Consider the following 24966-nt stretch of genomic DNA (forward strand, 5'->3'; position numbering starts at 1 on the left):
AGAGAGCAACACTGACAAAGGGCCTGAGGCAGGAAACAGTGTGGCATATTGGGGGACTGAAAGGCAACCTTCTGCCTTAAGTAATTAAATTATAAGCACCCTTAAAATATAACACCTCTCAGAAACCCTATATAAGTAGGTCACAGTCCTACTTATAGTTGAGTAGAACTCGTTCTCAATATCTAACCTAAATGCCTAGTCTTGCTCTCAAAGGTAACAGGTCAGATGTTAGCGTCACATACATATTCCGTGTCCTGGAAGTTCCAGCTGTTATTGCAAAAGTGTGCCACACAGCACCCTTCGTATTTGATGCCTTCATTCAGCCTAAGTGACCACAAGCCCAAAGAGCTCCATACCTCTTGTCTTCTATGACTTCCTTCATCTTCAGAGCCAATGTCTCTGCCTTGATCTGCTTTAGCTGGATAGAGACACCAAACTTTTTGGCTTCTACTCGGACCATGTTTTCAGCCTGTTCTTTAAGGACAGGAATCGCTACCATGGGTACACCATGTTGGATGGCCTCCATTATGCTATTCATCCCACCATGAGTGACAAAAAGACGGATGCGTGGGTGAGCTGTTGTAAATCAGGAACAGAGCAGAATATTTCAGGGTGAAAATTTTCAGAACATCTGATAAAGTAGCAAGGGCAGAAAAAAAATACAAAGAGATCTCAAATTTTGTTGGAGAAACTGATATACTGATTTAGCTTAGGACACACTCAAGGGTGCATATTCCAAGATACAAGATTCTGGCCTTGTCTCTGTACAGAGATTCCTTAAAACAATCCATGTGGGAATAAGAACCCAAAGAAATCTGCAGAGAACAGTGCTTAGCAAGAAATAATCCTCCTCCCATATCCATCCTTTCATCCATCCATTCTTTTCTCTCAATGCTACATCTGTCTTGCGTCTCCCATCCCTGTTGTCTCTCTTGGTATCTCACTCTATCTCTGTTTCCATCTCTCACTCTCCAGGTTTCACCCTCTCTCTTTCACTGTCCATTCACTTCCCTGTTATCTGAAGTCTTAACACTTTCATTGACGACACATAATCATGTGACATTCATCAAACTTACACCTCAAATGCTTTCTATTCAATTCCATAGGAAATCCTCTAAAGCAGAGAATGAGGGACCACCCATCTCAGTATTTCCAGTTCCTGTGTGCTTACTCCACCCTTCTTTAGAGAAAACTAAAACAAGTGTTGATAACAAAGAGTTCATCTCCAACACTGCCTCTCAACAGGGATGTCCATCAGAATTTATTTGTGTTTCTTTGAAAATCAGAATCTTTTTACATACCCCATGCCTTCTGAAAAAAATGTGCAGAACCATCTAGCTCTCTGTTACCAGAGAATTTGTTGAACCAGGTAAAAAGCTGAGAGGTTATTCAGCTTGACATTCAGATATTTTAGTACACTCTTCAGACAGTTAACAGAAACCTTGTGAAAGTATGAGTACATCTTTTGCAGCAAAGGAGGATGAACCAGTAAGTGTGGGAGTGTGTTTCTACAATGGCATAAAGCCTAACAGGTGCTCAAGATGCCTGGAAAACACTGGTAGTATGGCCCTTGATATGTGTTCTCAGAGTCCATAAACTGTCTTTGTATTTAGGCAATGTTGTTCAGTGCCAAATATGATAGGGTCAAAATAATGGCATGATAATATCACTTCTGACTGAAGGTATCAGGAATAGAAAGGAAGAAGAAAACATGGAAATTTTAGCCATTTGGGAAGTATACCTAATATCCCAAGAACTCCAGCTGGCTGCTCCATTCCTACCCTCTAGACATTACCTTTAGCTACCATCTGCTCCTTCACAGGCTGCTGGGGTGCCTAGTAGAGCCCTAAAGTTACATAAATGGAAAGAGAGAAATAGATCTGGGTAGTCCTTACCCAAGAGGTCATTCTGAGGAAGCCAGTCCACAATTTTCACATTTGCTGCCAATTTGACGTCTTTGGGCCACTTAGATGGCTTACATTTCCATATCACACCTTGAGACAGATGAGCAAAGGCACTGTTCATCTCCATGAGAACTTCCTGGGACTGATAGGTGCTCACTATGGAGCCCAGGGCCACAAGGACAAAACCAGAGTCTCCAAACTTGCTGATGAAATTCTCAAATTCCTGGAGAGAAGTGAGAAAGGACAGGATGTGAACAAAGTTGTTTATGAAAGCCTAGACATTCATGAAATGAAAGTCAACTATTAACTGAATATGCCCTCCTGTCAGTACCTAGAGCTCACTGTCTTGAAATTGTTCTCATAGCCCTGGGAACAGCTCAGTGCACTCTTCACTGTGCTCGTATCCATTGTGTCTGGTGGCTTTGAAGTCATTTTTCTGAGATCTCAGGACACGCCATACCATATGAATACCTTCAATAATCACAAATGTATGTGTAGAGAGCCTTAGGTGTCCAGCCACTATCACAATAGCCCACATTGCACATAAGGCACTTAACACATACTGTAGCACCAACACCTAGATTCAGAATGTCGATTTAACAATGTTTTAAGAAGAGGAAAGTACAGGTGGTGGAAACTTCTTTCTTCATTAACAACATGGCCCCAGAACAAGGGTGATCCTCATCCCTCATCCTAGTTCTGGGGATATGTGGTCACTTAGGAGTGTTCCAATGTCAGACCAGGGTGCTAGTGCCTGGGAGAGTGCCACTTGATGTCCTAGACCAGTAGGGGCAGTAGGCCTTCTGGAAACTGAGGTAATGCTGGGAAAATATCTGTCATGTGTCTCCTTCATATGCTTATGAGCCATCTGTGTTTTCTTTGTTGACAGTTCTGGTAAGGTGTTCCGTGCATTTTTTTTTATCGTTTATTTATTTTTGAGACAGGGAGAAACAGAGCATGAACGGGGGAGGGGCAGAGAGAGAGGGAGACACAGAACCGGAAGCAGGCTCCAGGCTCTGAGCCATCAGCCCAGAGCCCGACGCGGGGCTCGAACTCACGGAATGTGAGATCGTGACCTGAGCTGAAGTCGGACGCTTAACCGACTGAGCCACCCAGGCGCCCCAGTCCAGTTTTAAAATACTGGTTTTAATTGTTAAATTTTAATAGTTCTTTGTATATTGTGTATATTTGTGTCTGTGTTTATTTGAATATTTTGAATAATAGTTTTTAACAGATCTGTTCCAAACATTTGGTTGTGTTCTGTTCCACCTCCTTTCATTCTCTTGATAATTCCTGCCCAGAAGAGAAATTTTAATTTCAACTTAGCACACTTATCAACTCTTTCTTTCATAGATCATGACTTAGGTTTTTCATTTAAAAAGTTTTCACCAAACCCTAGGTCCTCTAGATTCTTTTCTGATATCATATTCTAAAAGTTTCATACTTTGCACTTGCTTTTTATATTAAGGTTTACGGTCTGTTTTAAGTTAATTTTCTTGAATGTGTAGGATCTGAGGCTAATTAATTTTCTATGTAGTCAGATCATTTTTCCAGCACTGTTGGTTTTTGAAAGTCTGCTTTCTCTATACTATTGTCTTTACTCCTTTATGACACATCAGCCCACTAAATTTATGTGGGTCTATTTTGGCTTCTCTATTCTGTTACATTGACTTCTAATCTTTTGCCAATATCATACCATTTTGATTACTGTAGCTTTATAGTAAGTCATGAAGTTGACAATATCACTCCTCAAACTTTGTTCTTCATCTTCAATATTGTGTTGGCTTTTTAGGGTTTTTGCCTCTCCGTGCAAATTTAAAAATTTTTTAAATTAATATCCACAAAATAGTTGCAGAGGTTTTGATTGGGATTGCATTGAATGTATAGATCAATTTTCAAAGAACTAATATCTTGGCAATATTGAGTCTTCTTACCCATGAACATGGACTTACTCTCCATTTATTTAGTTCTTTAATTTCTTTCTTTCTTCAGAGTTTTGTAGTTTTCCTCATTTAATCTTGTATATATACATATTTTTTATTTATTCCTAAGATCTCATTTTTGGTAGTGCTAATGTAAATAGTATATTGTTTTTAATTTCATATTCCTCCATTCATTGCTGATATATAAGAAAAGGATGATTTTATACATTAAACTAGTATCCTGTGGCATTGCTCCAATTGCTTACTAATTCTAGGATTTTTTATGACTTTTCAGATTTTCTAAATGGACCATCATGCCATCTGTGAACAAAACCACGTTATTTCCTCCTGTCTAATCTATATGCCTTTTATCTCCTTTTTTGTCTTAATGCTTTACTTAGGACTTCCAGTATGAGGCTAAAATGTGGCAGTGAGAAGACAAACTTGCATTCTACCTTGATACAGAGAAGTTTTTTATTCTGATGAAGTCCAATTTATGTATTTTTTCCTTTGTTACTCATCCTTTGGTGTCACATCTACAAATTCATTGCCAAATCCAAGTCTGTGTAGATTTATCCCTTTCTTGTCTTCTAAGAATTTTATGGCTTTTAGCTCTTTATTTAGGCCATTGATCCATTTGGAGTTCATATTGGTATGTGGTGTGAGGAAGGCTCAAAATACATTCCCTTCAATGTGAACAAATATCCAATGGTCTCAGCACCATTTTCTGAAGAGAGTCTGAAGAGACTGCATTGGTTGTTTTTGGCATCCTTGTAAAAATCAATTAGTCACAGATGTATGAGTCATTCTTCTTTTTGTTATTGCTTTGGTTATTCAGGGTCTCTTCATTTCCATATGCATTTGAAAACTGCCTTTTTCATCTATAAAAAAGGCTATTAAACTATTGATAAGGATTAGATCAAATCTGTAGATAATTTTCAGTAGTATTGCTCTTTTAACAATATTAAGTATCATAACCCATGATCTAGAGATATCTTTTTATTTATTTAGGTCTTTCTTAATTTCTCTCAGGAAATTTGTAGTGTACAGTGAACATACATGTCTTTCACCTCCTCAGTTTAATTGGATGCTGTTGTAAGCAGAATACTTTACTTGATTTCATTTTCAGGTTGTTCCTAGCCAGTGTATGGAAACACAAGTCCTATTTCCATGTTGATATTTTCCCTGCAACTTTGCTAGATTTGTTTAACATCTAGTAGTTTCTTTTTGGTGTGTGAAGTCTTTGGGATGTTCTATAGACAGAATTATGTCATATAAAAAAAGTAAGCTATTTTGACATTGTCCATTCCAATTTGGAATTTCTTTTTCTTGCCTACTTGCTCTGTCTATGGCATATTTAAGTAGCAGTGGGCATCTTAGACTACTGACCTGAGGCAGCACAATTTCTGTCTATCATAAAGAATATGATGTTAGCTGTGAGTGTTCCAGTAAATACTCTTTGTCATGTGAAGAAGTACCTTTTTTACCCTTAGTTTTGTTTTTATCATGAAAGGGTATTCATTTAGTCAAATATCTTTTCTGCATATATTGACATGATGTGTTTTTTTATTCCTTCCACTCTAATGTATTACATTGATTGATTTGTTATATTAAACTATTTATAAAATATTTTTACCTCCTGTGAACTTTTTGACTGAAGTCTATTTTGTGTGATATTAATTAGCATATATTATGCTATATAATATATAGCATATAATAATTCCTAGATTATTCTTAGGAAATTTTTTTACATTTATTTATTTTTGAAACAGAGAGACAGAGACAGAGTGCGAGCATAAGAGGGGCAGAAACAGAGAGACACAGAACCTGAAGCAGGCCCCAGGCTCTGAGCTGTCAGCACAGGGCCCAATGCGGGGCTCCAACTCACGAATGGTAAGATCATGACCTGAGCCGCAGTCACATGCTTAACCAAATGAGCCACCAGGCCCCCTAGGAAGTTTCTGATTTAATCACCTAAAAATGAGCATTAATACAGTTTTGTCAATTCTTTATAACGGTTTCTCCATCCTCTTCATGGTTTGGTTGTTCCCAATTCCCAACCTATACCCCATTGTTCCATTGGGCTGTAATTGACTCCATCCAGCACTACACTGTTAGAACTACCATTCTGGGGGACCACTTAAAATCACCTTTACTATCTTTTGATAATTATAAGATTAATTTAAATCTATTATTTAAAACTGAAAAGAGCACAACATGACATTAGAATAGGAAGTTCCATGCTTTCATTCTGTACAGAAATATTTTAAAAATATTTTATTTGAAGTACTTAAAAGATAAAAATAAAAATAACTAAAAACTAACTGTACCCCAGGCAATTGTGTAACCAGTCTCACCAAAGTTGGCAGATAGTTATGAAAACAACCTCTCACCGAGGTTGACTGGACCCTCACCTTACTCCATACAAAAAACTCAACTCAAAATTGATTAAAGACTTAATCCTAAAACGGAAACGACGAAGCTCTTAGAAAAAAAACACAGGGTGAAACTTCATGGTATTGGTCTTGCTATTGATTTCAAAAATATAGCACAATAAACTAGAAAATGAAATATCAAAATCAAAAGAAACAAACACCAAAACAAACAACAAAACAAATGAGACTACATTAAACTACAAAGCTTCTGCACAGCAAAGAAACAATCAACAGAGTAACAGAAGACCTACAGAATAGAAAACATTTATAAACCATAATCCTAAGAGATTAATCTCCAAAATGTATAAGAAAGGCTTACAATTCAATGGAGAGGAAAAAAATCTTATAACTCTATTAAAAATAGATGGAGGACTTGAATAGACATTTATCCAAAGAAAACATGCCAAATGGCAAACAGATATATGAAAAAAGTGCTCAACAACACTAGCCATCAGGGAAATACACATCAAAACCACAGTGAGCTATTAATTCACAAATATTGGTAGTTATTTTTAAAAATCAGAAGACAACTAGTGTTAAAGATATGGAGAAATAACAACCCTTACATACTGTGGTTGGGAGTGAAAAATGTCAAAGGCACTAAGGACAATAGTATGGAAATTTCCCCACAAATTAAAAACAGAAAATGGAAATCAAGATCTCAAAGAGATGTCTGTATTCCCATATTCACTGAAGCACTATTCACAATAAGCAAGATATGGAAACAAACAAAATATCCATCAAAGATGAATGGTTGAAGAAATTGTGAGATATATATATAGATATAGATATAGATATAGATATAGATATAGATATATATTCCATTATATATATAATATATATATTCTTTAAAAAATACTACATATTTTTTAAAAGTTCTCTATATTCTTTAAGAAACAATACTTATATTCTTTAAAAAAGAATACTATATGTTCTTTTAAAAAGAATATTATGTATTCTTTAAAAAAGAAGAAAATTTTGCAATATGGGAAAACATGGATGAAACTTAAAGATATTATGATAAGTGACATAAGCCAGGTAAGCAAATACTGCATGAGTTAACTTATCTGAAGCATTTAAAATATTCAAATTCATAACATGAAAAGTGGCAGCTGGTTTCCAAGGTTTAGGGTTTAAGAGAAAAGGGTAGCTATTATTCAATGGAGAAAGAATTACAGATAAGTGAGATAAATAAGGTCTAGAGATCTGAGATCCAATATGGTACCTACAGTAAATAATTATGTATTGTATCGTTAAAATTTTGATAAGGGGCTAGATCTCATATTAAGTGTTTTTACCAAAATAATATAAAATTTAAAATAGAATAGAATAAATAGAATAGAAAAATAAAAATTAAAAAATTAAAAAATAAAAATTTACATTTAGGTGTTTTGTTTGTCTCATCCTACTTCACTCCCAGTTCCCACTGGCAGGGAAGCCACCAACTCTGCACTGAAGAGCTCTGCATGAAGTCCCTATTGAGCACTAAGGTTTTACTTACTTGTGGTACTGGTTTAACAGGTCTGGCCAATAAGCCTCCAACATACACAGTGTTGGGAAGCAGGGGCCTAGCAAATTCAAGGGCAAAGTCAGAGTTAACAAACCACAGCTCTGCTTTCTTTAAAAGATGAGACAAAACTGGCCTGGAGCCTTCCGGGAAATGTTCCTTGATGGTGTTCTCAATGGTAGAATGGATTTGCCTTTGCTTTATGGAGAAATCAATGAACATCAGAAAATTCCTCACTCTGCCCCAGAAGTCCATGTGGTCGGTGAGCAAGGAACGGAATAATGGAACATAAGACAAAGGACTTGGTAGCCCATGGTCCACACTTCCAAATTGGGTAGGAAGAATTGACACAAATGGCTTCCCAAGCTTCTCAGCAATGAGGAAAGAACAGAAGTCAAGTGCTTCAACAAATACCAAGTCAAAGTTCTCATTTTTTAAGAAATCCATGATATCACCTCTCCTTAGCAAATCACTGCATCGAATTCCCAGTTGTTTCATTAATGATACAAAGTTGTCAAATGCTTCCCTGTAAAAACAAAAACAAACAAACAAACAAACAAAAAAACTAAAGACAAATATTCATTGGAGGTGTTAATTTCACAATACTTAGGAGAATCTTTGGCTCAAAGAAAATACCCCAGGTAAGTAAGACCATATCTGGCAGCAGCCCCCACCCATTTTACCAGTGTCCAGTGAATACTCTGCTCTGATCACTCTGCTCCAGGTGTTTCTGCCTCCTGAAAGGTTCTCACCTCCTCCCCTCCCCTTTCTCTGGCCAATCCATATGCACCCACTATCAGAGCTAATTCAAGATCCTTCTGCTTTGAAAGCATTCCCTACACTAGCAGATTTTAGAGTTTCATTTCTAGTTGATACATTCTTTTTTTTTTTTACTATGAAATTTATTGTCAAATTGGTTTCCATACAACACCCAGTGCTCATCCCATCAGGTGCCCTCCTCAATGCCCATCACCCACTTTCCCCTCCCCTCCACCCCCCATCAACCCTCAGTTTATTCTCAATATTTAAGAGTCTCTTATGGTTTTCCTCCTTCCCTCTCTGTAACTCTTTTTTTTTTCCCCTTCTCCTCCCTCCTGGTCTTCTGTTGAGTTTCTCAGGATCCACATATGAGTGAAAACATATGGTATCTGTCTTTCTCTGCCTGACTTATTCCACTTAGCATAACACTCTCCAATTCCATCCACGTTGCTACAAATGACCAGATTTCATTCTTTCTCATTGCCAATTCATATTCCATTGTATACATAAACCACATCTTCTTTATCCATTTGTCAGTTGATGGACATTTAGGCTCCTTCCATAATCTGGCTATTGTTGAAAGTGCTGCTATAAACAATGGGTACAAGTACCCCTATGCATCAGCACTCCTGTATCCCTTGGGTAAATTCCCAGCAGTGCTTTCGCTGGGTCATAGGGTAGATCTATTTTTAATTTTTTGAGGAACCTCCACACTGTTTTCCAGATCAGCTGCACCAGTTTGCATTCCCACCAACAGTACAAGAGGGTTCCCATTGCTCCACATCTTCTCCAGCATCTATAGTCTCCTGATTTATTCATTTTAGCCACTCTGACTGGTGTGAGGTGATATCTCAATGTGGTTTTGATTTGTCTTTCCCTGATGAAGAGTGACATTGAGCATCTTTTCATGTGCCTGTTGGCCATCTGGATGTCTTTTATTTCTGATTTTATTTTTTATTTTTATTTATTTTTTTAATTTTTTTACATACCATTTCTTCCATTTAATATTATATATTAAACATTTTCTATAATTGTTTTAATTTTCTTCTTTATTTTTTAAAATTTACATCCAAATTAGTTAGCATATAGTGAAACAATGATTTCAGGAAGAGATTCCTTAGTGCCCCTTACCCATTTAGCCCATCCCCCCTCCCTCAACCCCTCCAGCAACCCTCAGTTTGTTCTCCATATTTATGAGTCTCTTCTGTTTAGATACTAGCCCTTTATCCAATACGTCATTTGCAAATATCTTTTACCATTCCATCGGTTGCCTTTTAGTTTTGTTGATTGTTTCCTTTGCAGTGCAGAAGCTTTTTATCTTGAGTGAGGTCCCAATAGTTCATTTTTTCTTTTAATTCCCTTGCCTTTGGAGATGTGTCAAGTAAGAAATTGCTGCGGCTGAGGTCAGAGAGCTTTTTCTTGCTTTCATCTCTAGGGTTTTGATGGTTTCCTGTCTCACATTCAGGTCCTTCATCCATTTTGAGTTTATTTTTCTGAATGATGTAAGAAAGTGGTCTAGTTTCATTCTTCTGCATGTTGCTGTCCAGATCTCCCAGCACCATTTGTTAAAGAGACTGTCTTTTATCCATTGGATATTCTTTCCTGTTTTGTCAAAGATTAGTTGGCCATACATTTGTGGGTCCAATTCTGGAGTCTCTATTCTATTCCATTGGTCTATGTGTTTGTTTTTGTGCCAATACCATGCTGTCTTAATGATGACAGCTTTGTAGTAGAGACTAAGGTCTGGGATTGTGATGCCTCCTGCTTTGGTTTTCTTTTTCAATATTATTTTGGCTATTTGGGGTCTTTTGTGGTTCCATACAAACTTTAGGATTGCTTGTTCTAGCTTCGAGAAGAACACTGGTGCAATTTTGTTTTGGATTGCATTAGATGTGTAGATTGCTTTGGGTAGTGTTGACATTTTAACAATATTTACTCTCCAATCCATGAGAAAGGAATGTTTTTCCATTTCTTTATATCTTCTTCAATTTCCTTCATAAGCTTTCTATAGTTTTCAGCATACAGATCTTTTACAACTTTGGTTAGATTTATCCCTAGGTATTTTATGCTTCTTGGTGCAATTGTGAATGGGATCAGTTTCTTTATTTGTCTTTCTGTTGCTTCATTGTTAGTGTATAAGAATGCAACTGATTTCTGTACATTAATTTTGTATCCTGCGACTTTTCTGAATTCATGTATCACTTCTAGCAGCTTTTTGGTGGAATCTTTCGTGTTTTCCATGTAGAGTAGCATGTCATCTGTGAAAAATGAAAGTTTGATTTCTTTACCGATTTGGATACTTATTTATTTCGTTTTTTGTCTGATTGCTGATGCCAGCACTTCCAACACTATGTTAAACAACAGTGGTGAAAGTAGACATCTCTGTCGTGTCATTTTTTCCCCATTGAGGATGATATTGGCTATGGGCTTTTCATAAATGGCTTTTATGATGCTTAAGTATGTTCCTTCTATCCCGACTTTCTCAAGGGTTTTTGTTAAGAAAGGATGCTAAATTTTGTCAAATGCTTCTTCTGCACTGATTGACAGGATCATATGTTTCTTTTCTTTTCTTTTATTAATGTGATGTATCACACTGATTTATTTGTGAATGTTGAACCCCCCCTGCAGCCCAGGAATGAATCCCACTTGATCATGGTGAATAATTCTTTTTATATGCTGTTGAATTCGATTTGCTACTATCTTATTGAGAATTTTTGCATCCATATTCATCAGGGATATTGGCCTGTAGTTCTCTTTTTTTGCTGGGTCTCTGTCTGATTTAGGAATCAAAGTAATGCTGGCATCAAAGAATGAGTCTGGAAGCTTTTCTTCCCTTTCTATTTTTTGGAACAGCTTGAGAAGAATAGGTATTATCTCTGCTTTAAATGTCTGGTAGAATTCCCCAGGGAAGCCATCTGGTCCTGGACTCTTATTTGTTGGGAGATTTTTGATAACTGATTCAATTTCTTCACTGGTTATGGGTCTGTTCAAATTTTCTAGTTCTTCCTGTTTGAGTTTTGGAAGTGTGTGGGTGTTTAGGAATTTGTCCATTTCTTCCAGGTTGTCCAGTTTGTTGGCATATAGTTTTTCATAGTATTCCCTGATAATCTCTTGTATATCTGAGGGATTGGTTGTAATAATTCCATTTTCATTCATGATTTTATCTATTTGGGTCCTCTCCCTTTTCTTTTTGAGAAGCCTGGCAAAAGATTTATCAATTTTGTTTATTTTTTCAAACAACCAACTCTTGGTTTCATTGATCTGCTCTACAGTTTTTTTAGATTCTATATTGTTTCTTTCTGCTCTGATCTTTATTATTTCTCTTCTTCTGCTGGGTTTGGGGTGTCTTTGCTGTTCTGCTTCTGTTTCCTTTAGGTGTGATGCTCTCTTTAACTTTCATTTGTATACTAACTTTTTATCAGTGACTGTCCTGTTTCCTAAGTGAACTGTGGAAATAACCTCATGACATCAATATTCATGATATAGCCCTTTTAGTTGAAATTGAGAATAGCCTGAATTTGATAGATTGCCTCACACAAGGAACTTTCTGATGGCAATATTTGAATTCTAATTCTAAGCTGAACATGAGATTTACGTCTTCCTACCAGAAAAGATTAACATTTAAAACAAACAAAAATAAAAGCCTTTGTGAAGCTAACTACTATCCTTTCCACTTCATACCCAGCTGGAGTATTCACAAAAGTTCATGCTAAAATTTTACCAATATCTATTAAGACTCTGGTCTATGGCACTGTTCCAGGAACCATTCTGCTTCAATGTTTTTGCATCAGTGCCTGCAAGGAAAATGATCCTTTTTATGCAGCATAGGGACAAATAGATGAGAATGTTCCTGACCAGAGGTTACAGGTACAAGTATTTTGGTGACCCATGGGCCTACCATTTGAATGAAGAACTAAGAGAATCAATGGCCTGGCCAACCTGTAACCTGTACAACACTACACTATGTCAGCCCACTGAAAGAAAGCCCACAGGTGAGAACTCATTGGCAATATGCAGATCTACACCTGGGGGTTAAAATCAACTTCATGTGATAACAGGTGATTAGCTGAAATTATTCTCTATTGTATTTTAAGTGATTTTACCCAAACAGTGCTGCTAAATATTGGTGACAAATTTAAAATATGAAGTACAAATTCCTCAAAAGTAGAACATTAATCATGTCAGAAATTAAGTTAATTAAAAAAATATAGGAAAGCACTGTGCTTGGTGTATTATACCATATGTGACATGTATATAAAACCAGCCTTCAGGGCGGCAGGGTGGCTCAGTCGGTTAAGCGTCCGACCTCAGCACAGGTCATGATCTCACGTTCTGTGAGTTCCAGCCCCGCGTCAGGCTCTGTGCTGACAGCTCAGAGCGTGGAGCCTGCTTCGGATTCTGTGTCTCCCTCTCTCTCTGCTTCTCCCCTGCTCTCACTGTCTCTCTCTCAAAAATAAAATAAACATTAAAAAAAAAACGGCCTTCAAGGTAATCAGTTTAAAGAAGAAGAGATGAGATATAGAATTTAAAAATGTATCAATAACAAGATGATATAGACAAAATTTCAAATCAGTACTTTAGATCAGATCTCTTATATATGAGAAAATTTGGAGTCTAGTTTGACTAAGGAAAATGACTTTATAAAAAAAGCCATATTTTATGACCACCTACTAGCAAACAAAATTTCTAAGGAAGAAGGGGGATGGACATTAAGCCACTGTATTAAGCAAGTAAGGAATGAATTTGTGTCTTCCCCTCTGATGTCAAACATGAAGAACTTTCTATACATTCTAGGTAATGGCAAAGCTCTCAGGTTACTCACTCATTGTGTATCACCAAGATATTTGATTTCTTAAACGAGTTTAAAAGACACTGGTTTGAGGTATAAGAAATCAATATTCATAAGCATTTTTCTATTCTTGAATTTATGTGAGGAAGCGGGAGGAAAAATAAGTATAATATGGCGACTCCCATTTGCATACCAACAATGAGAAATTAAATTGTCTATCCACCATCTGTGTGGTGGAGAATATGCAAACACTGTAGGTGAAGTGTTGCCAGGAAGATCCAAAAGGAACAATCCCCCTCGTATACAGAAATGCATTCCTACTTTCAGTGGAAGAGGCACACTACACAGACTGAATAATTGAGAGTAAAAATTCATCTACTCCATTTATCCTCTGCCCCCTGTCATTTATCTCCCCATCTATCCATTCATCCATTCATCTATCCATTGCTCTTAAACTCACTCCAAGTATCTATGTATCCAACCATTCATTTAAATCACTAAAACGTAAGTCTTTCAAGCAGAGAATATAAGAAATTACCTGCCATGCAAAGCTTCTGTCACAAGGAAATCAAAACATTTCTTGAATTCTTTTTTATGATCTTCAGGTGGAAGCCAACTGATAACTTCATATGATGTTTCACCCTTTTCTTAAAAAAGAGGATAAAAAATAAAACACCAATAGGAAAAATTTTAATTATGCCATATAACCCAAATTAACATTCGCATGAGGATATCATGGTTTATTTATTCCAATTATTGTAAATATTTTCAAATGTTCCCTTACTGAACTTCTATTTTGTATGTTTTTTTCTGCTTTCTCATTTCTTCAATCACACAACCTGCCAATATTTATTGATAACAGGTTTAGACACTTTTATTCATTTTAAAGTACTTCAAGATTCTATTTAAAGTTTTCACATAAAGGTATAACTATTCATCATTTTATAGGTGAGAAAACAGAGATGAAAGGAGTGCCAGATAATTTGTCAGGATTGCATGTATAGTGAATGGCATACCTTATATTTAAATATAGACCTTATTTTATACCCGTTCCCCTGTCATTTATCACTTAGAAAAAGAAATCATTTTCATTAAAATTAAAAGTGAAACATGAAGAGATTTTTCATTCTACCAAAAAATACCAATGCCTAAATTAAAAATTTAGTCGCCTAAATTAAAAATTTAGTCTTCTAAATTAAAAATTGCAGTTAAAAATTGCAGTCTTGTGCAGCCCTACTTACCATCCTGGCATTTTCCCCATAACTCCTGTGTAATAAAAAGTCTAACACCATTTTTGAAGTTAGACTGCTGGCAGCTTTCAAGCTTCATCTCTGCCTTAACCTTCCATGACATATCCTGAAAAACTTAGAGGAAAGGCTCAACATGCCCTCCCTTGTGTGACCAAGAATTTCAAGCCAAGCAAGCCAGACCCATGTTAGGGGGATCCTCACCTCCATCCCACTCAGAAGCTTCCACAATTGGCATTTAGAGACAAAAGTATGGGTTTAACCTTTACATGGTCTTGATTATGTGTCTCACACAAACCTATTTTCTGTATCAGATTGGATTGTGTTTCTGGATTCCAGCATGAGCTGTGATTGACACTAGGCTAGGTAGAATTCTGTGACTGTGTGTCGCAGTCAGGTATTGCCCCCTTAAGAATGGTCCTCCAGAGTAAAACTGATAGCAATTTACAAGTGCACTGAATGATGTAAAGAAGGGTAGTTACCAAGTGGTATGATGAAATCGATGCCTGCAAAAGTAGATGGTGTGCTAGAACCTTAGAAAATGACTTTTCTGCTGCTGCTGATTATCTTGTAGCTAGAGGAAAATCTTGATTAACACAGTAATAGAGAAAAAGACTGATGACAGGCCCATGGAGTTATTTCAAGGAGTTAGTTCGAATTAATTTCACATGTCTCAAAATTATCCATGGGGAGACCCCTAACTTTGATGATACTAATGGGGATATTCTGAAGAAGAAGCATATATATATATATATAAATATATATATATATATATATGGGCAGGTTATAACAGATACTTCCCCAAAATACATCTAATAACAACCAAAAGAAAGAGGAAAGAGAGGAGATGGGCAGGGTGGGAGAGTCAGGAAAGAAAACAGAGTTCTGTTTTGATACGTGTGGGAATCTAACATTACTTTTAAAAATTTACAACTGATAAAGGGCACAAGTTGCTTTTGTACCTCTCTGTCAGAACTTCCAAATGAATTTTAACATTGGATGAGATGAAACAATGACAAAGATTAGTGAGATTAGTGTTCTTAATCAATACTGGGGCAAAAATAACAGATATAATGATTATATTTTCTATATTTATGTAGATATTCCTGTATTACTAGGAGTCAAAAGTATTAGATACAGGACAAATTTCCATGCCCTGTCTTAACTACTGGGATAAAATATCCCATAGTCATAGCAACCATCTTTTACATCATCTACTAATAGTTATTGTTGTCTTATGTAATATGTCATAAATTAAAATAATATTAGAGTTCTGGCACTTATAGTCAGCTTGACAAAAAAAGACGTGTTTGGATCTGTCCAACATATTAACCTTTAAATACAACCCAATACATATTGAAACAGTGGCTTTAAGGATGAAATCCCATTATAAAAGATCTATTAAGCAAAGGAGTGATTATCTACACTGCTTTTCCATTTAATAGCTTAATTTAGATTAATTCATAAACCTGAAAAGAATTTATGATACCTTGCAGAACATACTATAACATTATTGCAATGATGCATCATATTAAGCCTGCTCCCCATCTCCAATATTACTGAAATTGCTGACTCTGTCTAAGTAGTAATAGATACTTTGCAAGCATAGATTTGTTAGTATGTTCTGATCCTATTTCAACAAGATCTCAGCTGCAGTTTCTCTTCTCCTTCATCTTTGAAGGATACAAATCACTTGTAATGACTTCTCATGCACTACCTCAACAGCCTTGCTCATAAGCTTTGCTGGCAAGATCTTAACCACATTTACCTTTCTCCAGGAGCACGTGTATGACACTATATTGTGGACAACTTTTGTAGAGATTCATTGAACACACTCATTCAAGACACAAAAATTCACATAGAGGCTCACAAAGAGTGATGTGCCGCTGCCTTACACAAAGCAGAAGCTACAGCACCTCAGGTGATTCCTAAGGAGAATTATTTGTTCAGTGGAGGACTTTCCATCCCTGACACTGTCAAGAAATTACTCCTGTGGTCCACTTTGAGCACATATGTACAAAAAGCTTTCCTGGACACACATTCAAACAGAAACTGGTGAAAATTCTCTTTTATATACACACACACACATATTCAACATCATATGTATATATATAATTTTGTAAAAAAAAAAAAGTCAAAAGATAGTAGGAAAATTTCTGGGAAGATGGTAGAGCAACAGGAATCTGCCTCCCCTAATTAAATAAAAATTGAACTAGAAGACTCGGTCTAGAGTATCTATTTTGAAGAGTTGCAGTAACTTCTAGGGCAGGTTTTCAATGTAAATTGCAGATAATCTTACGTTATTTCAGCTTTTATCACAATAGCAACTATCCATCCCCTCTCCCCATCACATGGTAAGCACCTATACATGTGTTCACAAAGCAGCATGCACAGAGGTTTCAAGAACCAGAGTGGACCAAAAAAAACAAAAACAAAAAAAAAAACCAAAAACAAACAAAATCCAAATATCACATATCTGGGTTCTGATTGCTGCTTGCTGCTCTAATCACAGAAGTGCAGACAAAGAAGTAGGTAGCAAAGTCTTTGCTATCCCTACACCTATTGTTGCAACCATCTCCCCGCTCTGGCTGAATGGACTTCAAGGGATCTTAAAAGGCTGATGATCTTTTTTTCTCCCTCATTTTTCTGTTTTTCCCTTATGCAAGACAGATATTAAAGGCTAGAACATTGGAAAACAACTACATAAACCGGGAACACTAGAAGAAAGTGTCCACTTATGACCAGGAAAAGGTCCAGAAAATACCTGAGGACATTGAAATCTACATCTTATATTGATCTTTTCCACAACAGCAGGATAAAACAATCAAAAAAATTAATAAACAAAATGAATAACAAAAATCTGCAGACCCTGGGGAAGGGAGGAAAGTCTCATCTCCAGATTTAACACATGGTTAGATTCAAATATTCAGTCTTCTACAAAAATCACAAGACACACCAAGAAGCTGAAAACGAAAGCCTATTCAGAGGAAAATAATAAATCAACAGAAACTGTTCTTGAGAAAAACCTGATGGTAGATATACCAGACAATGACTTTAAAATCACTGCCTTAAAGATTCTCAGAGAACTAAAGCAAGATGTGGGGGAGGTAGAGGAAAAAAAAATGTGTGCAAAATAAAAATGTCAATAAACGGATAGAAAATCAGAAAAGAAGCTAGAAACGAATTCTAGAAATGAAAAATACAACTAATGTGATGAAAATTTCACTAGAGGGATTCAAAGGCAGATTTGAGTCAAAAGAAATTAACAGTGAACCTAAAGAGAAGATAATGGAAATGATAGAGGCTGGAGAGCAGTAAAGTTAAGACTGAAAAAAAGACAACATAGCCTAAGGATCCAGCATATGCACTGTGGATGCTCAGAAGGAGAAGAAAGAAAGAAAGGGATAGAGAGAATACTTCAGCTATGATCTCCCAAATCTCCCAAATTGGATGAAAGATGTGAATATAAACATCCAAGCTCATCAACTCCAAGAAAAATGAGCTCAGACACATAGTCGAGACTCATTATAATCAAATTTAGAAAGATAAAGAGAATATTAAAAGCAGCAAGAGAAAAGTGACTCATCACATACAAGTGATTGTCAATGAGATTATCAATAGATTTCTAATCAGAAACTTTAGAGACCAGATGTCAGCAGGCCAATACATTCAAAGTGGTAAAATAAAAGAATGGCCAAAAAAAAATTCTGTATCTGGCAACACTGTCCCTCAAAGGTGAGGGGAAAATCAAAACATTCCCAAATAAACAAAACCTAAGGAAACTTGCTACCACTAGGCCCACACTGAGAGAAATGCTCAAGGGAGTCCTCCAGGGAAAAAACAAAAGGACACCAGATACTAACTCAAAGGTGAATGAAAAAATAAATATTTTAATAAAGGTAACTGCATAGAAAAATATAAACTTAGTATTATAGCAACAGTTTCTAACTACTTTTGGTTTCTACATGATTAAAGAAACAAGTCCGTTTTTTAAAACAAATCATTGGTTTAAAAACAAGTATTACTTAAACTTTGTAATGCCAATCAAGTTTTCTATATAATTTAATGTACTAATTCATTTAAATTAATGAAAGTTTATGTCTGGGGGCACACGATGTACAAAAAGATATTTTTGTGATGTCAACAACCCAAGAGGGTGACCATGAACAACACATTACAGGAGCAGAATTTTTGAATGTTATTAAACTTGAACTTCTATAAATTATAATGAATGACACAGATTTAGCAGGTTAAATGAAATCCCCAAGATAACACACGCAAAAAATAGCTATAGAATATACACAAAAGGAAATGACAAAGGGATTTAAAATTTTCACAACAAAGAATCAACTAAACACAAAAGAAACAGTAATACAGAAAGTGAGGAACAAAAAAGCTGCAAGGCATATAGAAAACAAATAGAAAAATGACAGAAGTCTCTCCTCATCAGTAAGTACTTCAAATGGACATGCATGAAACTCCCATATCAAAAGACAGACTTTGGGTAAAAACACATGATCCAATTGTAATAGCATTGTTTGGTGACAGATGGTAGCTACACGTGCGGTGAGCATAGCATAACATATACATATGCAGTTGGCAAATCACTATGTCAGACATCTGAAACTAGTGTCACATTGTGTATCAACTATACTTCAATAAAAAATAATAGAGGACCCAAGATGATGGAACAACATGGAAGATTTTTGTGGGTCTCCTGTCTATGAAATACAGCCAGACCAACACTAAACCATCTTACACACCTAGAGAATTGATTGGAAGATTAACACAACAATCTGCACAACCTGAACCACAGAATTCAGCAGGTACATGACACAAAGAGCTGAACTTGGAGAGCAAGAAGCCCCAAAAGGTAGGGAACCCCTTTTGCAGGCAGAGAGAGGATGGAGACTGGGAAGGAGGGGAGAATACAGGAAAAACACCCCTCTCCAAAAGCAGCTGGAGAGAAAGTGGAAAATTGGAAACAACCCCAGGGACTAAACTAAAAAGGGAGAAAAGAGAAAGGAAAGGGTTTAAATTCCATTAAGACTGTAAACAAGGGGAGCACAAAGTCTGCAACTCCACCGCTTGATATCTGGCGGTGCTCTGGTGGGAAGGGCGAATCCCCAGGAACAGAGTGGGGTCCAGGAGGTTCTTGGGCCACACGAGGAAAAGCAGTTCCACTGCTAAAAGGACATTTGGTAGAAACTGTTGAGGCCACCTGGTCCCAGCAGACCCCAGAAAACGGCCACATTGGCTGGTGCTGGAACAAGGTTGTTAAGGGTGAAGCCTGGTGCCTGATGTGCGTTGTGATTTTCCATAATCCCTGAAATGCTGCTGCTACGTTATCTCAAGAACTTTTTCTGAGGCAGGATGGCACCTGGCCGCAGTCTTGGGGCACAGGCAGCAGCAGGGTCCAGCAAGTATTCCTGGGTGCAGCTGACATTCGGCCATTGTGAGGTGAGACCCTCCTGTAGAGGGGTGGAATGGGTCAAAGCCAAGGCCCTTCACAAGTAAGGGGCCAGGGAAAACAGCTGCATCTGAGATAAAACTCTGGAGAGAGATACTGCCTGGGGCTTGGTCATGGACAGTAAAGAAGCAGGCAGTGGACCAAAGCTGAAGACAGAGGATGGGTGCACGATTGCTGACTGGGGAGAACAGAATTCCGATACTAGAGACTGGGGAATGGGGTGACACCATTTTCACTGCTCCCACGCATGTGCATATGCACCTACGAGCGCCACAACACTCCACCCCAGTAGGCAAGCAGCGCCATTTAGTGGAAAATGAGGCCATTACACTAAGCCCCGCCCAACTGGGCCAACCTTGCTCTTGAAGAACACAAGTCTCACTGCCTGCTTAGTGTGTGGACTATAAAGTGCTTCATAGTCTGACTTCTAGCAGAAAACAAAGTAATTTCAGTCCTATTTCAGTCTGTTAGCACGTCCATCTATTCAATTTTCTTTCCTTTTTTTTCTCTTTTTCACTTCTTTTCTTTTTCTTGAATACAGAAAGAGAAAAAATTCATTTTTAATTTTTATTAAAAACATTTTCGTTTAACCTTTTTACTATATTTTTTACTTTTGTGTAAATTTTTTCAAATTCTATTTTACTTCCATCACTTTATTTTACTCTACTTCAGTGTATTCACTTTATCAAATTTTCAAGCAATTTCCTTTTTTCTTATTCTTTTTTCTCTTAATTCATTTCTTTTCTTTCTCTTGAATACAGAAAGAGAAAAAATTCATTTTATTTTCAATCTCTATTAAAATATTTTTCTTTAATTTTTTCACTATATTTTTTACTTTTATGTAAATTTTTTCAATTTTACTCCCAATATTTCATTTTAGTCTACTTCAGTGTATTCAATTTTTCAATTTCTGAAACGATTTCCTTTTTTTCTCCCCCACCTTTTTTCTCTAATCTATCAAATCATTTTCAACACCCAGACCAAACACACCTAGGATCTAATATCATTTATTCGATTTTTGTGTGTGTGTTTTCAATTTTTTAATTTTAATATTTCTTTAATACTAAATTTTTTAATTTCAATTTTTCTGCCTCATTACTTCCTTTTCTCCCTTCAAAATGACACAATGAAGGAATTCACCCCAAAAGAAAGAGCACAAAGAAACGACAGCCAGGGATTTAACCAACACAGACACAAGCAAGATGTCTGAACCAGAATTTAGAATCACAATAATAAGAATACTAGCTGGAGTCAAAAATAGATTAGAATCCCTTTCTGCAGAGATAAAAGAAGTAAAAAATAGCCAGAATGAAATTAAAAATGCTATAAATGAGCCGCAAACACGGATGGATGCAGCAGCACCAAGGATGGATGAGGCAGAACAGAGAATCAGTGATACAGAGAACAAACTTATAGAGAATAATGAAGCAGAAAAAAAGAGGGAAATTAAGACAAAAGAGCACGATTTAAGAATTAGAGAAATCAGTGACTCATTAAAAAGGAACAACATCAGAATCATAGGGGTACCAGAGGAGGAAGAGAGAGAAAAAGGGGTAGAAGGGTTATGTGAGCAAATAATAGCAGAAAACTTTCCTAACTTGGAGAAAGACACAGACATCAAAATCCAGGAAGCACAGAGGACTCCCATTAGATTCAACAAAAACCGACCATCAGTAAGGCATATCGTAGTCAAATTCACAAAATCTCAAGCAAGGAGAGAATCATGAAAGCAGCAAGGGAAAAAAAGTCCCTAACCTACAAGGGAAGACAGATCAGGTTTGCAGCAGACCTATCCACAGAAACTTGGCAGGCCAGAAAGGAGTGGCGGGGTATATTCAGTGTGCTGAATCAGAAACATGCAGCCAAGAATTCTTTATCCAGCAAGGCTGTCATTCAAAATAGAAGGAGAGATAAAAACTTTCCCAGACAAACAAAAATTAAAGGAGTTTGTGACCACTAAACCACCCTGCAAGAAATTTTAAGGGGGACACACTGAGGGGGAGAAAAGATGAAAATACATATATATATATATATATATATATATATATATATACACACACACACACACACACACACACACACACACAGAGCAGCAAAAGATTAGAAAGGACTAGAGAACACCACCAGAAACTCCAACTCTACAAGCATCATAATGACAATAAATTCATATCTTTCAGTACTCACTCTAAACGTCAATGGACTCAATGCTCCAATCAAAAGACATAGTGTAACAGAATGGATAAGAAAACAAGACCCATCTATATGCTGTATACTAGAGACCCACTTTAGACCTAAAGACACCTACAGATTGAAAATAAGGGGATGGAGAAGCAGCTATCATGCTAATGGTCAACAAAAGAAAGCTGGAGTAGCCATACTTTTATTAGACAATCTAGACTTTAAAATAAAGACTGTATCAAGAGATGGCAGAAGGGCATTATATCATAATCAAGAGGTCTATCCACCAAGAAGACCTAACAGTTGTAAACATTTATGTGCCAAATGTGGCAGCACCCAAATATATAAATCAATTAATCACAAACATAAAGTAACTCATTGATAGTAATACCATAATAGTAGGAGACTTCAACGCCCCACTCACAGCAATGGGCAAATCATCTAATCAAAAAATCAACAAGGAAACAATGCCTTTGAATGACACACTGGACTAGATGGACTTCACAGATATATTCAGAACATTTCATCCTAAAGCAGCAGAATATACATTCTTCTCCAGTGCACATGGAACATTCTCCAGAATAGACCACATACTGGGACACAAATCAGCCCTAAGTAAATACAAAAAGATCGACATCATACCATGCATATTTTCAGACCACAATGCTATGAAACTTGAAATCAACCACAACAAAAATTTGGAAAAGTAACAAATACTTGGAAACTGAAGAACATGCTACTGAAGAATGAATGGGCTAACCACGAAGTTAAAGAGGAAATTGAAAAGTATATGGAAGCCAATTAAAATGATAACACCACAACCCCAAACCTCTGGGATGCAGCAAAGGCGGTCATAAGAGGAAAGTATATAGCAATCCAGGCCTTCCTAAAGAAGGAAGAAAGATCTCAAATACACAAACTAACTTTACACCTTAAAGAGCTGGAAAAAGAACAACAAATAAAACCCCAAACCAGAAGAAGACAGGAAATAATAAAGATTAGAGCAGAAATTAATGCTATCCAAACCAAAAAAACAGTAGGACAGATCAGTGAAACCAGAAGCTGGTTCTTTGAAAGAATTAACAAACTTGATAAACCACCAGCCAGTTTGATCAAAAAGAAAAAGGAAAGGACTCAAATAAATAAAATCAAGAATGAAAGAGGAGAGATCACAACCAACACAACAGAAATAAAAACAACAATAAGAGAATATTATGAGCAATTATATGCCAATAAAATGGGCAATGTGGAACAAATGGACAAATTCTTAGAAACATATACACTACCAAAACTGAAACAGAAAGAAATAGAAAATTTGAACAGACACATAACCAGTAAGGAAATCGAATTAGTAATCAACAATCTGCCAAAAAACAAGAGTCCAGGGCTGGGTGGCTTTCCAGGGGAATTCTACCAAACATTTAAGGAAGAGTTAGCACTTATTCTCTTGAAGCTGCTCCAAAATATAAAAAAGGAAGGAAAACTTCCAAACTCTTTTTATGAAGCCAGTATTACCTTGATTCCAAAACCAGAGACCCCACTAAAAAGGAGAAATATAAACCAATTTCCCTGATGAACATGGATGCAAAAATCCTTAACAAGATATTAGCCAACCGGATCCAACAATACATTAAAAAAAATTTCACCACAAGCAAGTGGGATTTATACCTGGGATGCAGGGCTGTTTCAATATCCACAAAACAACTAACGTGATTCATCACATCAATAAAAGAAAGGACAAGAACCATATGATCCTCTCAATAGATGCAGAGAATATTTGACAAAATACAGCATCCTTTCTTGATAAAAACCCTCAAGACATTAGGGATAGAAGGAGCATACCTCAAGATCATAAAAGCCATATATGAACGACCCAATGCTAATGTCATCCTCAATGGGGAAAAGCTGAGACCTTTCCCCCTAAGGTCAGGAGCTCACAACTGTTATTCAACATACTATTGGAAGTCTGAGCCTCTGCAATCAGACAACACAAAGAAATAAAAGGCATCCAAATTGGCCGGGAGGAGGTCAAACTTTCACTCTTCACAAATGACATGATACTCTATCTGGAAAACCTAAAAGATTTCACTAAAAAACTGCTAGAATTGACTCATGAATTCAGCAAAGTTGCAGGATATAAAACCAACACACAGAAATCGGTTGCATTCCTGTACACCAACAATGAAGTGACAGAAAGAGAAATCAAGGAATCGATCCCATTTACAATTGCACAAAAAACCATAAAATACCTAGGAATAAATCTAACCAAAGAGGTGAAAAATCTATACACTGAAAACTATACAAAGCTTCTGAAAGAAATTGAGGAAGACACACACACACACACACACACACACACACAAAACAGAAAAGATTCCATGCTCCTGGATAGGAAGAACAAATATTGTTAAAATGTTGACACTACCCCAAACAATCTACATATTCAATGCAATCCCTATCAAAATAACACCAGCATTCTTCACAGAGCTAGAACAAATAATCCTAAAATTTGTATGGAACCAGAAAAGACCCTGAGTAGCCAAAGCAATCTTGAAAAAGAAAACCAAAGCAGGAGGCATCACAATCCAAGACTCCAAGCTATACTACAAAGCTGTAATCATCAAGACTGTATGGTACTGGCACAAAAACAGACACTCCTATCAATGGAACAGAATAGAGAACCCAGAAATGGACCCACAAATGTATGGCCAACTAATCTCTGACAAAGCAGAAAAGAATATCTAATGGAATAAAGACA

General features: G+C 36.6%; 1 protein-coding gene across 4 annotated transcripts in view; it reads right to left on the reverse strand.

Annotated features, from left to right (window-relative positions):
* The window catches only part of LOC131504748 (UDP-glucuronosyltransferase 3A2-like), a 47142-nt gene that overhangs the window by 4259 nt on the left and 17917 nt on the right, over positions 1-24966 (reverse strand). For 2 of the 4 annotated variants that reach the window (XM_058717435.1, XM_058717450.1), the window contains 4 exons: positions 13855-13963; positions 7763-8294; positions 1896-2127; positions 357-576 (listed from right to left, as the gene is read on the reverse strand). In XM_058717435.1, coding sequence (XP_058573418.1) covers positions 357-576; positions 1896-2127; positions 7763-8294; positions 13855-13963 — 1093 coding nt within the window. Of the gene's footprint in view, positions 1-356; positions 577-1895; positions 2128-7762; positions 8295-13854; positions 13964-14557; positions 14681-24966 lie in introns of all 4 variants that reach the window. The other 2 variants (XM_058717457.1, XM_058717444.1) reach the window with 2 other exon arrangements.

The sequence above is a fragment of the Neofelis nebulosa genome, chromosome 1, assembly GCF_028018385.1.
Source record: "Neofelis nebulosa isolate mNeoNeb1 chromosome 1, mNeoNeb1.pri, whole genome shotgun sequence".
Taxonomy (NCBI): domain Eukaryota; kingdom Metazoa; phylum Chordata; class Mammalia; order Carnivora; family Felidae; genus Neofelis; species Neofelis nebulosa.